The sequence below is a fragment of the Urocampus carinirostris genome, chromosome 10 (assembly GCF_059441175.1).
Source record: "Urocampus carinirostris isolate Australia breed hairy pipefish chromosome 10, RoL_Ucar_1.0, whole genome shotgun sequence".
Lineage (NCBI taxonomy): Eukaryota > Metazoa > Chordata > Actinopteri > Syngnathiformes > Syngnathidae > Urocampus > Urocampus carinirostris.
In genome coordinates, this window is record NC_142358.1 from 1,082,986 (window position 1) to 1,101,469 (window position 18,484).

The window sequence follows — 18,484 nt, forward strand, 5'->3', positions numbered from 1 at the left end:
CACGCAGTAGAACACGGGAATAGAGCAGCAGCGAGAGAGTTCAACATTAATGAATCGAACACGAGAGTGGCTCGAGCCGGCAGAATTAAGAGTACCCCTAGGAACTCGCTAACTGAACAATGGTTCCATGGGTGAATTATGTAAAACCCACTACAACGTTTTACATTTTACAGTTATTGCTTTACTGTTATTGTTTTGCACTTGTTGTTTTTGCACATTACGAGTGTCACTATATTACGATTGCAACGTTTAATTTACCATCACAGTATCAGACGTTTTTTTGCGTGTTGACTAAATGGAGGAAAAGTAAAATGTTATGCCTTGCTGTTGTTCAAAGATGTTAAAGATGTGTCACAAAAATGCTTTACCTCAGAGAAGATAATAAAACGGCTGTTTATTCATTTTGGGAGTGAATGGAGTTGTGGAAAGCTTGTTTGTTATCTATTAATAAAGTTTGACTGACCTATCTGACTGTTTTGTTGACATTGCCTTTTACGCGGCACCATCTAACGGTTGCGTAACGTAACTACATCCTCTACTGTAGCCAAGTCAAATTAAGTCACATTTATTTATGACGCCCTTAATCACAAAAATGTCTCGAAGGACTGCACAGGATTACAATTACAAAATTAGAAAGTTACCTGATCTTAAACCAGCATGCACTTATAGCGCCTTATAATGGGGTGAGCCTTATGTATGGAAAAAGTTTAAAAATATATCATTCATTGAAGGCGCGCCTTATAACACTGTGCGCCTTAAAGTGCGGAAAATACGGTAAATTGAATGTCTGCATAAATGACTTCGTTACATCTAGGACAGTCCAGAGAATCCTACCATGAAAAATATTTACTCCAAAACATACAAAAATGCCGACACATTAAAAAAAAACCTAAAATTATTTCTGCTTCGTTGGATGTTCTTTCTTGTAATACGTTTGTTTCTCCAAGATTCCCTTTTAAACCAGGCTCGTAAAATTATTCACAATCTGGTCGCCAGCCTCTAACCTTTTGATCAACACCACTCTCGACCAATAGCTGGGTTTTTTTTCCTTACAGTCGCCAGCCCACATTATCTGTTTGATGAAACAAAAATCGCCTCTTGTTGCTCGAATATCTTCAACCAGCAGTAACCACATCAAATTATGATGGACACATTGGTTAGCCAATGAAATGCGAAACATATTTATGAAATGAAATGAAATGAAATGTGTATTCAAACCAGAGCCGAAAGTAAACGAGCGCAACGCAAAATGAGGTCCATTTTTACAGATTGTTATTATGCGCAAGTGTACACAATCATTGATTTGACTTCTGGAAAGGGAAATCAAACATTTACAACTCTTTCACAATGTCTAAAAAAGTTGGCCAAAGTAAAATATACACTTGCAGAGTTTTTACTGCTGTGAATGTCGTTTCTAAAGGGCAAATTTTGGAAACGCCTAAAACTACACTTAAAAAATGTTTAAAATACAATGTTTAGTTCTTAAGATTGTGATCACATTTGACATTGTACCAGGTAAGGCTTCAAGTTACCGTCTCCCCTGTTTTTCAGCCAAGATGGCCATGCTACACTCATTTGTAGGCATTTATTTGTAAAAAGGAAATTCAGGCGAGAATAAATACCTCTTATTTCTGTGTGTTCCAACTGGATTACTTGAGGTTAGTATCATTGCAGTGATTATAGTAGTTTGGGACAAAGCTTCAAAATCGTACCTTTCAAAAGAGACCAAAACAGTCCAGATTCTTCAAATGGTTCAAGAACAGCATTTATTTTACATTGGGTAAATCTTGGATTAGGATTGTAAGCGAATTTTACAGGAAAGTTAAGACAAAAATAAAAACAAAACAAAACAAAAAATATTAACAATTAGGGGGCTTACAAAACCAATAGATTGGGTTTAGATTAAAGCAATGAAGTCCACTTACCCTGGAGGTGGTGTTGGTGAAAAGTATTTTCTGTCAAAATCACTTATTGGTGGCGAGTAGATGGGAGGGGGTTCCTCATCTGAACTGTCTGGTTCAAGTGTTCTCTCCAAAATCTACACAGGGGGATGGGGGTGAATAGAAAAACCCAAGACTCACAAAAATGATTTAATTCAAAGAAAAGATGCCAGTTATCTAGCTAAAATTTGGCCTTGTTTCTAGCTAGCCATCTAGCTTTTTTGTTGGCTTTCTAACTGGGTATTTAGTTGGCCATTTATTCTTGAGCTATCTAGCTCCCTTTTAGTTTTTTTTTTTTTTTACCGGTTCACCTTTATAGCTAACCATCATGATACTGTATTGCAATTTAGCAAGCCATATATATGCTATTAGCCAATGTTATGTAAAATAAATGCAAATTCATATCAAACTGAGTGGCCTTAGTGCTAATTAGTAACAAAAAGTAGCTTTACGCTTGAAAAAGGTTGGAGATCCCTACAAAAAGTCCCTACTTTTAAAAGCATGATCAATAAGATTTGTGGCTTTAGTGTTGAATTTGGTTTTGACACGAAACACTGTATTTTTACTGAACTTTTACAAAAATGTCTTATGGAAGAAATAATAATAATTTTGCCTTCTACTCAAATCAATGTTTTTTGTTAACTAGGCGTTAGCTCAGGTGGTAGAGTGATCATCTTGGGACTAAAGAGGTTGCAGGTTTGATTCCTGGCTCCTCAGAGTTCAATGTCTAAGTGTCCTTGGGCAAGACACTAAACCCCTAATGCCCCTGATAAGCCTTGCACAGCTGACTCCGCGACAGGTGTCTGAGTGTGTGTGTGGGTAAGTATGAAGTACATTTTTAAGTGCTTTGGGACTTCAAGATTGCTATATGAATGCAGTCCATTTAGCATTTGGGAGTACAGTAATCCATTGCTATATGGCGGTTTCACTGCTTTATTGATTTTGATTATCCATTGTGTTCTGCTTTCCAATTGGCTAACATTTAGTCACTCCCGCCGATTATCTGCGCTTCATCGAATTTCTTCTCTTTGACATTCAGAGTACTGTGATGAAATCACATTGCTTTGATTTGATGGTCAGATTCCCCTCGTTCTCAACAATTTTAATGCATAAGGCAACCTGCCGAAACACATAGTAACATGAGGGGCATGGCTGCGGTGTCAGAAGGGTTTGTACACCCTTCAAGCACCTTTCAAGGCCAATTTTGAAGTTTTTCCAATACTTTCAAAGAAAGAAATCCAGCAGCAATCAAACGTTTTTATGTTGTTGACTTTGATTAATAAAATAAAATCGCACATAATATATGATATTTTGGACTGTTCCCATCTATGATCTATATTTTTTTGTGTAATTGGGCTACTATAAACTGACATAAATTCTGCTTCAACATTGCACACACCCCTTCAATACGTCCCACTTGTTTACAAACATGTAAAGGGCTCTATAAGTGTTGGTTCATAATGAAGTTCAACACGGAATACAAGAAGGTACTGTATGTATTAAAACTGAAAAATTAGCTAAATTTGGACGGATTTGAATGATTTTGCATTGCTCCGAAACAGAGCATTCAATTTTTCAGACTGCTCATCTTTTGGTTTTTGTTTTACGTATTTTAATTTACAATTTTTGCGTGTTTTCTGTGGATCTGTGTCTAAATTGGTTGAAATAGAATTGTAAATAGTTAATCATTTTTGCATTTTATAATTTATCCATAGCACCGTAGAGTTCATATTTTTAATTTGTATTGTAATATTTTTCATTTTCAGGGATTTTGTGTTGTTTGAATTGAAATCTATTTAATGTGTAAACTTTTAAAATTGTAATTGTATTCTGTAGTTTGTTTTTTTAGTATGTTTGAAGATTTGTACAAAATACAGTAATTTTTCTGATGTTTTTTCATAATATATCTGTAGTATCTTTGTAGCATTTCCATAGTATAATTTGTAGCATTATAATAGTATTACTGCAGTTGTACTTTTTGTCACGACCGGATGAGGCAGTGGACCCAAATACGTAACGTTTCACACAAAGCTCTATTGGGGAATCGAGGAAGTCAGGCAAAGGGAAAAAAAAATCAACAACAATCCCGTCGGATGAGCTGGAGGAGGTGGCTGGGGATAGGGACGTCTGGGCTTCCCTTTTAAGGCTGCTGCCCCCGCGACCGGACCCCGGATAAGCGGAAGATAATGAATGGATGGATAGAAGATTTCATTGATGAATGGTATGGTAGCTGTCCATATCACTTGTTTTTGTTTGCAGTTCATTGTTGATGAAGAATGGTTGATTCTGGATAATTCTTGTGGTAAAAAGTCATGAATGGCTACAGGCCTTTCCACGTGTTGCTCACATCCATTTTTTAGTTTAATGATGAGCAAGAATAGTGGAAGATAAATTGGTCAGTTACACGATTTTAATGTATATCCAAGTTGTATACGGACTGGTGTTAAATTACAGCTCTGTTGGATATAAAAAAAAATGTGCAAGTCATTGATCTTGGTGTGGCACACTGATTTACAAGGAAATTTCCAAGTGGCACTACACACCAAAAAGGTGGCTGACCCCTGCCCTCGATGACGGTGGTAGCCCATAGGCCACATTGCCCATGGCTTTCTGTGAAAATTACATTTGACATGACGACTGTAAATCAAAAAGGGAAAGTTGACTGTGAAGCCCGCCGCTTCTAGACAAGTTACATTACATTTTTTAAGGCTATTGACTTTTTAATTTTTTTCAGACACATTAATGGTGCTCACTAAACCAGAAAAGACATGTTGTGTGCTTGAATTTGCAAATACTGGATTATGGACTCAACATGCATTGCAGAGAAAATGTGGAAAGAAGACACAAGAGAAGCTCCAAAGTGAAATGGCATGGTAAATTAATAGCGGGTGGGTGCTTATGCCCAGCTAAAAGAAAAGGACGCCCCTCAACTTCATAAAAGATGATTGGACAGGTTTGAACTTGTTCTGCTCCGTGATAAAAAAATTGAGTGGTCTCAAATGCTCCCAAACGTTCAACCTGTTAATTGTTTGAAGCTCAGGGAAAACCGGCAGTAACACAGAGTGTGACGCCATACAGAAGCAACACTGCAATCCTTTGAGAAAAATCCTCAATTTGGTTTTGCGTTTGACAATTATTGTCCAAAAGTATAAAAGAGATTGTGATGACTTTCTAGATAAACTGTATTCGTTTATACTGTAGTATCATTTAGTAGACATATACATACTTTTGTATGATTCGGTATTAGCATGTCTCAGCCTAACACAAATTGACTTCGTTTTAGTTTTGCGACGACCTTATAAGAATATCGATTGAGGCCATTGACTGAGTAAGCAACAGTGAAAAGCCAATAAGTCTGGTTATTCCGTACGTCATTCACTAGCTGTCGCGTTCGGCAAAGTCAGTGAAACTTTCCAGCAGCGCCCCCGTAAAATCGATCAGGAGAGCCAGTTAGGAACTTCAGTGTCAGTGCACATCACACCCTATAAGCTACAGTTGGTCCAACACTTAAGGGACCCCGATGATCCAGCTTGTGGTGTCTTTTGCATTGCAATGCTACATAAGATGGCAGATGACGGATTTGACGACCGGGTTGTTTTTAGTCATACGGTGACTTTCCACGTAAACGGCTAAGTAAACAAGCATATCACTTGCAAATATAAGTGCCGATAACACACATTAAATAACTCGAGCAACAGAGATTTCCCAAAGGTGACATTGTTTAGAGCAATGTCGAAGAAAGCTGTCAACAGACCTTTCTTCTTCAGAATGATTACAATTTCATGTCTTGGCCTCCCAGATCTCACACCCTGTGATTCTTTTTGTTGGGATTAGTGAAAGCATTGGTCTATGTGCACTCTATTCCAAGAGATCTGGATGAGCTGAAGGACAGAATAACAGAAGCTTTTGTGACTATTGACAATGCAATTGCTGGGAATTTGACCATCAGCTTGATGTGTATCGCGACACCAATGGTGCTCACGTTGAACATCTTTGAACATTTCATGTAAAAATTGAGATTTTAAGCTTTCAGAATTACAAGATCTTTTATGTCCTAAGACACCCTGTATAATGATTTTGATCGAGACTTTGCACTGACCTCTGCTGGGATGCTGTCATCAGAGTCTGAGCCATCATCGGAATCCTGTCCATCAACACTTAATTGTAAAAGTTGGTCAATGGTGGCATCCACAGCTCCATTATTGGAGCGTAGTACACACTCAATTACTTCATAGTCCATTGTAGGGAACATTATTTTGAAGTCCTTCATTGCCTGGTTAAACTCCAGGCGGCGGATCTGGCAGTTTGGTCTGCTATTGTTAAGCTCACCCTGTCTATTACCCCCACCGCTGCTTCTGGATCCTCCATTACTGCTGTTTCGCCGGAACAGGCTAGTCATCATAAGTTCTCGCCACCAACGTAGTCCCTTTGATGGGCTTGAGATGACAATGTTCTTCAAGTTCGCTCTTGGTCAGATTTTCATTACATCAGAAATTTGACAGAATGTCATGAGTCCTTAATTCTCCATTGGTACAGTGTGATTTAGTTCCTTATAAATGGCAAACCAAATCACAGAATATGAGAACAGGTAAAACCTCTTCAAACTTCTGGCACCTGTGAAAAAATGAAATAGACAACAATGTTATCCAATTGAGAAGTTCTGACAACATACTTCCGTTGTTCAAGCATAATGGTCTGGTGGAGCATGGCATTGCCGAGCAATCTACTTGGTTTTTGGAGCTGTGGTATGTTGGAAAAGCACCAGGGAGCAACTACGGTCCCCCAAAAAGCCCCATGCAGCTCCGGAGCCACTTGTACACAAAATCGGATGATTATCGGTTTTGTTGGTTTCTGAACACAACACTACCCCCAAACAGATGGATAAAATCTGGGCAGAATTATCATGAATTCATGTCCTGGCCTCCCAGAACTTGAATGAAAACTTTATTTCGAACATTAAAAGAAAAACAGGACAGAAACAATGAATCAACAACAACATAATGTCCCATAACATGTTCGAAAAGGGGTAGTCACAAGCAGATGCTTATTTTCCCTACCCTTTTGTCTTTCGTATTTAATACATTTTACAAATCCTCCTTTCCTCTTGTGTCTAATACAACAAAATCTCATGGATATACTTATTACATAGGTCAGATATCAATTATAATAATTACAATAATCACATATTCTATTCACTAATCTTCGTAATACCAATCCCTCAACGTCATAATGCGCCTTGTTACCAAGTGTCACTGCAGCACCAATGATAATAACAACAATAAAAATAAACGTAATATTCATAATAACAGTTATTATATAATAATAGCAACAACAACAAGTTAAACATAGTTTTAAACGCAGTATTTCTAATCTCACTCATAATCCATTTTCTTCAGCCCTGTATTTTGCCAGTAATGTTTTTTTGTATTTAAATTTGAACACATGAATAGTTGGACATTGTTTGATCTCATCTTGTAAATTATTCCAAAGTTTGACTCCACACAGAGACACACACATACTTTTCCTGGTGGTTCTCACCGATGGGATTTTGAATTTACCACAGCCCCTAAAGTTATAATTTGACACAATACCAAGCCATAGGTACCCAGAAGGTTTTGGATCACTTCTTTGGATTAAACATCTCACCGTTGTCACCTTCCCTAAACTTTTTGCTGAGTCCACACAATTGGGCAAAATGATGCCGCTGTGATGTTTTGTTCTGAGATTGGACGTTAGAATTGTCGTGTTCAATCAATTAATTTATATTTTTCCAAAGGTCAAACAGGGATGTGATTTGACCAAAGTGAAATTATCTGAAAATTAGCCGGGGGTCTGGGGGCCGCGGGCACCCAGCTAGGTCCAGGGCAGTGCCCTGGTGGGGGTACAAGTGGGGTGAAGCCCCCCGGAGCTCATGGGTTTTCCGTGTTTTTAAGTACTTTCAATGCACTCAGATGACAAAGAAATAGACAAAACAACAGCATAAATTTTCAATGTATATTGAACTATCCCATATAAAATTACAGTTTAAGTCAACTCAAAATCAGTCACATTAAAAAACATTGGACTGCCTTTGCTTTTAAAAACTATCACTGAGAATATCATCATATCTAACTAATGTGATTACTAAGTTAACACATAAATCATTTTGAAGAATTCAAATTTCATGAACAAATAATTGTATCATGACCAAATGAAAAGTAACTCATATTAGAATATACCACAAATGTCTTTGCTATAGCAGAAGATGTTATCTGTCGGAGTCATGTGCATACACAATGAACTACTAAATCACTGGCCATGCAGAAACATGAAATTCATTCAAAGTTCTGAAATTTATATTTTCTGTCACAGTCTAGATGAATTATAACATCACTAACTATCACAAATATTGTTTTCTATTTTCTACTCATTAAAACATTCAACATATTTACAGGAATATACAAGTGTTCATTCTTGAGCACAATCCATTCACATGACACAAACACTACTTCCTCCTATACTTCATTGCTTTGGAATGGGTCTTTCTAGCCTGCTTCTGTGCAGCTTTGATGGTTCTTCTTGAGGCAGCCTTGCTCATTTGGGTGTCCTGTTTCACAGCAAGTTCTGTTCATTTTGCAGACAACATAGCTGCTTCTGCATCCTTCTCCTACCTGTACCTTTTGGAGGATGTCCTCAGATTTAGGCACAGTTTGGACTGCACAGGATCCATCAGAATGTCTTTCCTTCCAAAATGGCTGACAGAGCTGGTCTTTCTTTCCGAATATTTGATAAATGAAAATACAATAATTATAGGCCCTACAGTAAAGTGTTGGTGTAATGTACACATGAAAATCTATTATTGTAATTGTTAAATATTTATGGCCATTTTTATTACGTTATAATATTTTCGAAAAAAAAGGGGGAAAACTGTCAAATAAATTTGAAAAGTTTACCACCTACCTCAAAATTCACGACTCAACTGGTACAGGTTGTTGGGGTGGATCACGTCTCTTTATTACCGCTTCCGATTGTGATGTCAATAAGGGATGGAGGCCGTAAAGTTTTGGAGTTTTCGTTTGGGCACCGAAACTTCCAGTGATGGAATAACTTGTTGTTCTTGACTGGAGTTCTTTCATGTGTTTTTTGCTCTTTGCTGTTTTGCTGTTTTTAGTCTTTGATGACTATCAAGAGCTTTGAAACCTCTGGCTAGGACCTTAGCTTGGCCTTTTGGCTGAGAGTAATTGTCCCGGTTCCTAGGCTTTGTAGCGTATTATGAACTGACCGATAACGGATAATGGATAACGAAGATAGAACAATAACCCTTAAAAACCCCACCATAGTCAATGGTATCATGGCACCAAATGCAAAGCGCTTTCCCGGCACGATCAATCTTCCGAATAAAGTCACTGAACAAATTCGTCACAGTCTTTTTTCCAACATTTGTAGATAATTCCTTCTCATCCAGTCCCATCGAAACTTGTTTTTTACGATCTTATCAATTTCTTTAACTCGCGGAGCATCTTTGCGTTCGATCACGGACATCTTTCTTTAAACACCCGGCAAAAACGTGTAAGAAATGAACAATGGCATACTCCTATGCCTTTATAACAAGCGCGTTTATTGGTCAACACGGAGACTTCAACCAATCGCAAGATCCGTTTCATTTCAGTTACGGAAACACTAAAATGGAATGCTGTAGAGACGAAATCGGATTTTTTACCACTTAGAAAATCGGAAATTTTAAAATTTTATTTTTGGAGATAAAAAAAGCGGAATTCCGAGAATTAGCGGAAAAATCACATCCCTTGTCAAAGAAAAGTGAGTAGCGTAATATATAAAAACACTGTTAATATTGTTTTATATTATTTATTATATAGTTCAAATTCTGGCACTCTAAAATAAATATGTGTGTTGCTGAATGACATGCTATGTTATCTAATGTTTTACATCAAAGATCAAAAAAATGAGAAGTTTTAAATTCCCAGGGGTAACAGTGACTGCAGAGCTGTTTTGGGGGTACCATATTGTTTCAGCGATGGGAAAAGCACAGCAGCGCCTCTACTACCCAAGAAAGCCGAGGAACACTCACATCCCCAGAGCTCTGATGGTCAACTTCTACAACGGTGCCATCAGCAGTGTACTGACGTACGTATGGTTAGTGTGGTTTGTATTGGAAAACAAACCTAATTGTAATTTTCAATATCAGATTTGCAATTTCAATGCGATTTTCGTTTTTAAACCAACAGTGAATATTCTGTGCTCAGTTTTTGTGAATACTTAAACATGAGCAGTGTATCCCATAGAATTTTGTGAGACCCCGGTGGGTGGACAGTCTAGGGCAAGGGTCTCAATCATGCAGCCCGGGGGCCGATTGCGGCCGGTGGAGTTTGATGCTGTTATATGAAAGAGTAAAAGCACAGTTGAATTATTTACCGCTTTGGAGGGGTAAAAAAAAATCATGCATTAAAAACAATATTAATTTAAAAAATAATCCTAAATACATTAATTATGATATAAACGTGCAATTTTAAGAAAATACTCGTTGCTCAAGAAATTTGCATTTATTTTACATAACATTGGCTAATTGTCAGACATTTTGCTGTTAGGGGTAACCAAAAACCTCAAAAAGGCAAGGCAAGAAAACGGAGGTAAGTTTTGTATTTTGGTCACTGAGTCTCCACTGTTTGTATTCTTCTTGCACTCATTTTTAGTTGCATACACAATACAGAAACATACAGTGGTCAAATAATAAACATTTACCCATAAACATAAGTAAAGCCCAGCAAAATATGGATCCGTTTATACTTTTTTACTTAAATTAATTCATAGTTACACATTAATTCTTAATGTTTTTTTTCCTTTGGGTGGCATATTGAAAAATAGATTTGATAACAGTGGAATATTCTAAATCAGAGCCTGATTTGGCGACCCAATCTCCAGAGCAGCACTAGGAATTTCATCATATTTAAGCATATCCTGTTCTATTGCAAGGAGTTTTTTAGGGGCTGGTTGGGTTGAATTTGGGGGTGCCTAAGCACCCGTCAAAAACAGGCTGGTTACGCATAGGGGTAAAAGTTCACAATAGATTGAAAGATTGCCATGGGGATTGCATCATTCAACTAATGGGTGTGGATTATTTGTTATAATTTTCAAGCCAGCAGGAAATAACTTGGGAATCCCGGTTCAGTTTTGCGAGCCACAAATGTCTTCTTTCCTCAGACAATTTATAGATACAGGGTTCGTAAACCTTTTTCATGGCCAAATTTGAGCACTTTCAAAGTCATTATTTCATTTTTCCTAGTACCTTCAAAGGAAGAAATCCAGCTACAATTAAAAAAAATACTTGTACAATACAACAGCCTGAAGTTGATAGGTATGCCACCTGTACTTATTTTCTCCACTTGCTATTACAGTCTTATTATTGTTCTACATGAAATACTATTTCACTCAAATAACCCACACCATGTACAAAGGGAAAAAAGGAAAGACAACGCAATTTCTTAGGTCTGAATTTAGCTGTGCTTCGTTGACATCACGGAAGAAACCTTTGGGCAGCTGGTGATGTCGAATGTTTCCTGCTTAACAGTCTAGAACGGGGGTAAGAATTAGAGGTCTACCGATTACATTTGGGAATTAGACGGACATTGCTATTTTTAATTTATCTGACGGGCTGATTATTTAGGCGCAGATGCAGTTGAGCCACTCTCTCCCTTGCTCCTAAACCTCCCCACTACCCACTCCACGCCTTCCGATTGGATTAGCAACAGGGGCGGAACCACTGAAACCGGGAGAATAACGTTAGGGTGGAGCGGCCACTCTGCTAACTCCTGAGCCCCGACATACCTATCAATCAAAACGGCTGATAATATTGGGATTTTAAAAAGTTTAGCGGTTGAAAAGTTTGTGTGTGTGTGTGAGAGAGATTAAGAGATAGCGTAAAAAGTGCAGGTAATTTGTTCAAGGCACATGTGTCTCCCGGCCCGCCGTGTAATCGTATCCGGCCCGCAAGACCATTTTACATTATTGTTATTAATGGCCCGTCAATATGAACAACGCTGTCTCATCGCTGGAAATCATATTCTGACGTTTTAGTCACTGTACCGATTCCTTCATATATGACGTATACTATACTATACTGTATACCAGGGGTCGGGAACCTATGGCTCTTTCTATGAGTACCTTCAAAGTAGTGACATCTCAATTTTTGCCGATGATGCTAAACTGTCGGCTTTCTTACCAAAAACCCAGGTGACAGGAACAATTGATTCTCTCCAAAATGACATTAAATCAGTTTTTCTTTGGTCCGAAAAGTGGCAACTGCAATTGTCATCTCATAAATGCTTAGCACAGTCGTTTTTACATGGTTCTGTTCCGCTGTATAACATTAATGATCATGATTTGCATGTTGTTACTGAACATATGGATCTGGGTGTCACTATTACTTCAAACTTAAAGTTTATCACGCATATCACCAAAATTACCAACAAAGCCAATAACATAGCATCAAACATTTACAGAAACTTTTATAACAGGAACCCAGCATTCTTAGTTCGAATGTTTTGCGTTTATGTTAGACCCGGGTTAGAATATGACAGCGTTGCGTGGAACCCTTACTTACTCAAGGACATTAACCTACTGGAAGGAGTTCAACGACGCTATACGAAGCGGATACCTGGGATGCACAGCTTGTCATATCCGGAAAGACTTCAAAGATTGAACTTGGACTTTTTGGAGCTCCGTAGAATTCGATTTGATTTAATTTTTGTGTTCAAAGTACTGCATGGAATGATCGATGTGCCTTTTGATCAAATTTTTGAGTTCTGTTGTGTTGATGGTTTACGTGGTCACAGATATAAGTTACGGGTGCCTAGACCTACCAGCAACTTGCATGGAAACTTTATTTCTTTCAGGATTCCAAAAATGTTTTGCCTGACCGGGTTATTAGTGCAAATACGGTGCAAACCTTTAAGCAAAGGTAGGCAGAAACAGATCTGTCAAATTTCCTTAGGGGAGAGGGCGTAAGGTGACCATATTTGGCCATGCTCACTCTCAGCATTAGTTTTTCTTTTTGTGTCATGTCTTGATTAATGTATCCAACAATACCTTCAATAAACATTTATTATTATTATTATTATTAAGGCTCAGAGACAAATTTAATTGCATGCAAATTTTCTCCATCTTGTTCAAAACATGAACTATTGATCCTAATCAAATAGACGCAAAGCCAAACCAAAGCTGAATTGCAAAGCAGTACTTTTCAGAATATATAGGGCACGTTTTCACTACAATTTACAGTCAAGGTGTCACACAAAAAAAATGTTTTGGCGGTACAACTCTGAAGAATCCTTTATATAAAAGCTCACTATATAATCTGTGTTCGGTGTTCAGATACTTTTTGACGAATCCACGGAACAAATTGTAAATACGCCAAAACACCGGAAGAGAACTTAAAGTTATTTGATTGGGTGAGTGGGAGTGATGGGTGGAGCTATGCAAAAAGTGCAAGCACTCCCTCCCATCTCTCACCCTACTCCATCTGCACCAAAGGTAAGCACATCAAGGCTCCCTGTTCTCAGAATGTTGTGACGTTTTTACAAAATTATTTGTGTAGCATTTTCATATTTCTACTTTTGACAGGAGATACATTAAGGAGAGCAAAATCGTTTGGGATATTTATGTTTTTTTTTTAATATATACATTGACATAGGAGAAAAATAATTTGAATGTTATTTTAATGTTAAGTTGTTCAAGTTAAGTTCTAAGTTGTATAATTTAACAAGATATCTTTATTTACAGCAAAATAATAAATACTGTATGAGTGATTTAAGGTTTGAATTTATTATTCTTGTCTGTTTTTATTCATATTTATGTTCCAAAAACATTCAGTTTAAGTGTGTTCAATAAATGTTTAGCCTGGTTGGCCCGCGAACTTAAGAGTGTTTTGAATTTTGGCCCCTAGTGCAATTGAGTTCGACATACCTAGTTTAAGGGAAGCACGTTTAGGTGGAGAGTAATATATTAGCTCTTTTCATAACATTAATTCGTAAATCAAGCCTGTGTGTTTGTGATTGAGAGAGAGCATAAAAAGCACTCTAAAATGGAAGGTTGAGTGATAAGCTGCGACCATAACATTAGTTCGTCAAACTCCAAAAAATGAGCGTCCTTCAACATTTTTCAATTCGCAAGATGTGTTGAAATTTCAAAGCACTTATTGTTTTAAGTTAATTAAAGTCATTTGGTTGTATTGACATTTTAATTTATTTATTATTAAAGTTAAGGAAAGCCACTAAGGCAGCCCTTGAGTATCGCATTAAGGTTTCTCCCAATGGTTCCCAGGCTGGCGCCCCCTTGGCTCCCCGGTGAATTTCTGTCCCCCTCCCCCAACAGGCACATATGGAAACTCTTTAATGATATTTGGTATGCTGTAATTTGACTGGGCAAGAGCGGCGTGTGGTAACCAGAACCTGATGCATTGTCCACTGACTCATCCTGCTGCACGATTTTGAAGAAAAAAAAAATTGCGTTTTTTCAGACAAGTATTACAATTTCGATGCGATTTTCGTTTTTTTCTCTCAAGTACAATTTCTTTGTTAATTTTGTTTTTGGTAACACTCAAGCATATTGAAATGCTAAACCTAGAGAAAACAGCACAATCTTCTGGCAAGCTTTGTTAGGGGTTGCTTTCTTTTGATCATTTTTTACTTTTAATTTATTTATAGAAGTACCTGCCCGCCTATGAAATGTACTAGATAGCGCTTCAAGCTCGTTAAAATAGTGGTCTGGAGAATTTTAAAAATAAAACATCACAAAATAACATTCAAATTTATTATGACATGTTTTCATAACCAAACAAAGTCAACATATAACATAAATAACATTTGAAAAAAGGAAATAATTAACTCTTTAAAAAAAAATTAAAAAAAAATATCTGCACAGTATAAAGTATAAAATGTACACACTTAAAATAACCCACAACAAACAAAGTAAACAACAACAAAAATAAATTGTCCACGCAAAAAAGGTCAACAATGCACACTAAAAATAATCCAGACTTTTAAGGCTGTAAACATGACATGTCTGCATGCAATTATTGTAATAAAAAAATTACCAGGTGCTACTGCAGCATGTTTATTGATGCATGAAATGTATTCAGGTATTAATTCAAAGCTACCATTCCTGCTAACTTATTAACACTACTGCTACAACTATTTATTACTCTTATAACATTTAACTTATTAATTTGCATAGGTAAAAGCTGTTACCTCCAATTGACTATGCAGTTTTGGGGTTGGGCACTATTAGACATTTTTAGCGAGAGATACAGCATTGGTTTGTGCCTTTGCAAACCTGTTTCATACGGCGTGAAAGGCGCAAATGCCGCTTTGATGGAGGTTTGTTTACCTCTCAGTCCAATTGCAGATGCACCCTCTTAGTCTTTTACTTGAAATCTTTTTCGACATGCGTGCATTGTAATGTGTGATAATTTTTAAGGTGCTGGTACAAATTTCCAAATTTTGCAACGGGCGTTTTCTTCTGGTCTACGTCTGCTTTGTAAAAAACAAAATAGGTCCAAACAAGTGATGTGCCGCCCTTCATCGGTGCAAGCTTCGTTTCCTTCTTGTTTGTTGACTCTGGGACTGTTTACGGAGTCCGCCATGACACTCAATGAGCTCACACGGTGGGTGTGGCATAGAGAAGTACTTGCAAACTTTTAATCGCATTTATTGGCTTGTGCTATTATAAAAACTTACCTCTTATTGGTCGGCGCTTTTAAAACTCAAACAGGAACAATTGTGTTAGGCTAAAACTCCATCACTCACAACAAAACCTTGAGAAAAATTGCAGTGCTTTGCAGTTTCACAACCGCACTAGATCACATCGTGATGTCGATTCGATTTTGGTTAATCGTACAGCCCTGTATACAAATCGTCAAACAAACGTTCAAACTTCTGACTCCGACTTCAGACTGCCACCCCCCTACTGCCTCCTTCTTCCTCACCGCCACCTTCTTCCTCACGCTCCCCCCCCCCCCCCCCTTAGGTGGGGGGCGGTACCGCCCACTTTGGGAACCACTGGTCGAGACCCACAAGTTGCTGACAGAGGATCGACCATATGGGTTTTTTGGGCCAATACAGATTATTAGTCTTAAGAGGGCAGCACGGCGGCGCAGTGGTTAGCGCTTGTGTGGCACAGTTCATGTCATGGGAACCTGTCGTGGGTTCAAATCCAGCTCTAGACTTTCTGTGCGGAGTTTGTATATTCTCCCCGTGCTTGCGTGGGTTTCCTCCGGGCACTCCGGTTTCCTCCCACACTCCAAAGACATGCATTTCAGTTGAATTGGCCGGTCCAAATTGTCCCTAGGTGTGAATGAGCGAATGAGTTGTCTGTCCCCATGTGCCCTGCGATTGGCTGGCAACCAGTTCAGGGTGTCCTCTGCCCACTGCCCGAAGATGGCTGGGATGGGCTCCAGCCCCCCCGCGACCCTAATGAGGATAAGCGGTACGGCTAATGAGAGATGAGATGAGATGAGTCTTAAGAGGGGGTTGATTAACCTTCCATTTTAGCTTGCTTTTAATGCTCTCTCTCAATCACAAAAACACACTCTTGATTGACGAATTATTGTTATGATGGGAGCCAATATATCAATCTCTAGCTAAAAGTCCCTCCCTAAAACAAATTAACTAAACTTTTTTCGCTATTACTTAAATCACACACACGCTTTACTACCACAGACTTTTCAAAATCATAATATCATCAGCGGTCTTGACTCACAGGCATGTCTGGAGTTAGCGAAGCTGGCATTGTTTACTCAGCTCTAACCTTATTCCTCCTGCTTAAGCAGCTCGGCGCCTGATCCAATCATAAGGGAGGGATGGGTTGTGTCTAAGACAGGTGAGAGGGAGAGAAAGGCTCAGCTGTATCTGAGCCTAAACAATGTAACTCGACATTTGCTTCAGAACCCTCATATAATAATAATTTCCTTGTATTGTCATTCTGTGTAACAATGTACACAGAACGAAATGTCGATTGCATCTGACCCGATGCAGCCGCAGCCAAGAGAGGGCGCCGCCGACCACTTTTTAAGTCTTAGGAATGACTCGGCCGGGGCGCGAACCCGAACCTCCCAGTCTCAAAGCGGGCGCCTTACCATCTAGGCTACTGAGCTCAAACCCAAGTTCCTAACCCTAAACCTACACTTAACACTACCTGTAACCCTAAAAATGGAGTTTATTACCATAAAAAGGAGCCTAAAGCTTAGATTCTAACCCACAAGCATCAAACAGGCGGCCCGCGGGCCAGATCAGGCTCACTAATGGTTTAAATCCGGCCCGCAAGACAACAGTGAGAAGCGCAAAAGGAAAATGATCTGAAATGAAGCCCACACCCTAGCTCCTAATCTAGGCCAACACCTAACCAAAGAAACATGGCCACAATTTCAAGCATTTGCAAGCACCTCACCTAAAATTCGAGCTCGTTTTAACCTTGAAAACACATCTGTAATATTCAAGCATTCAAGACGAACCCTGCATTTGTTCCGAAGTAAGAGTATTAAAAAACAATCAAATCGTACAATGTGCATATCATCACTTACAGCTTTCATATTTTGTGGAAAAACAAACGAAATACCCATTGAATAATTGAAATGACGTTTGCAGTCCCCCTTGAGATCGTTTATCATCGTAAGAAGCTACAGCTAACAAGCTAACGGTAAGGTTTCCCATGTTGCAAACACTCTAACCGATCACATTTTGATACACTATATACACACGTTGCTCAAACACACAAGTTCTGTTCTTTAAGCAGTTTTCACGTTCAGGAAACTACCCGACATGTTGACTGGACAAGATAGTTAAATGATTTTCAAGGTTCTACGGATAATTCTCACCCACAAGGCCTGATTCACTCCCAGTGGCACCCAATCCAAATAAGATCCATTTCAATTTATCACAGGACCAGGTCTCCCCCAACATCAAATTTTAACATTTGGGAAGCCAAGTTTCTCTTAACAAATAATAAATAAATGGCGAATATAACGATATACAAGACGTGGCTGTACTGCAAAAAAATGTATTTCAAGCTGCACAGAATGGGGTTACACTGCCGTTACTCACAGGTTTGTTGCGTGTCTTTATTTCCATTGTAGCAGAGTGTAGAAAGAAGGGCCACCTCTATAGCCAGACAGGAATAATTTCCAAGAAGGGAAAAACAAGTAGGTAGAGCGCCGCCTATATACGTCAGCGCGCCGCAGCAAGCCTCTATTTAGCGTGCCTACGCGGCGGCCATATCGGTCGGGTCAACTGTCCCTGTTTAGGCAATGTGTGTACTGTACATTGAAAATAAATCCGATCTACCACATTTTCAATGTTGGGAGTATGCCGTTATAAAAAACAGTGTCACGTTATTTTCAGTAACGGGGTAATCTAACTAATTTATTTCCCGGCTGATACAACGACGTTACGGTTAATGACGGTCAAAAGTGGTATGTTACTTTGGCTGCAGAACGCTAACGGTGGCGTGTCCCCGCGCAGTTTTTTGCTCTTGTCAAGTCTTATCAGATCAAGTCA

At 38.6% G+C, this 18,484-nt stretch overlaps 1 protein-coding gene across 5 annotated transcripts in view; it reads right to left on the bottom strand.

The window, feature by feature from the left end:
- cuedc1b (CUE domain containing 1b) overlaps positions 1-18,189 on the bottom strand; it is a 44,233-nt gene extending 26,044 nt beyond the window's left edge. For 4 of the 5 annotated variants that reach the window (XR_015851479.1, XR_015851478.1, XM_088345153.1 and 1 more), the window contains exons 1-4: positions 18,032-18,189; positions 6,040-6,554; positions 1,926-2,038; positions 1,623-1,712 (exon numbers count right to left, since the gene is read on the bottom strand). Coding sequence is in view for 2 of the 5 variants with exons in the window: in XM_088345153.1 (XP_088201279.1) it covers positions 1,623-1,712; positions 1,926-2,038; positions 6,040-6,342 (506 nt within the window). In the remaining 3 variants the exon portion in view is untranslated. The remainder of the gene's footprint in view (positions 1-1,622; positions 1,713-1,925; positions 2,039-6,039; positions 6,555-18,031) is intronic. The other variant, XR_015851480.1, reaches the window with a different exon arrangement.
- Between the last annotated feature and the right edge of the window lie 295 nt (positions 18,190-18,484).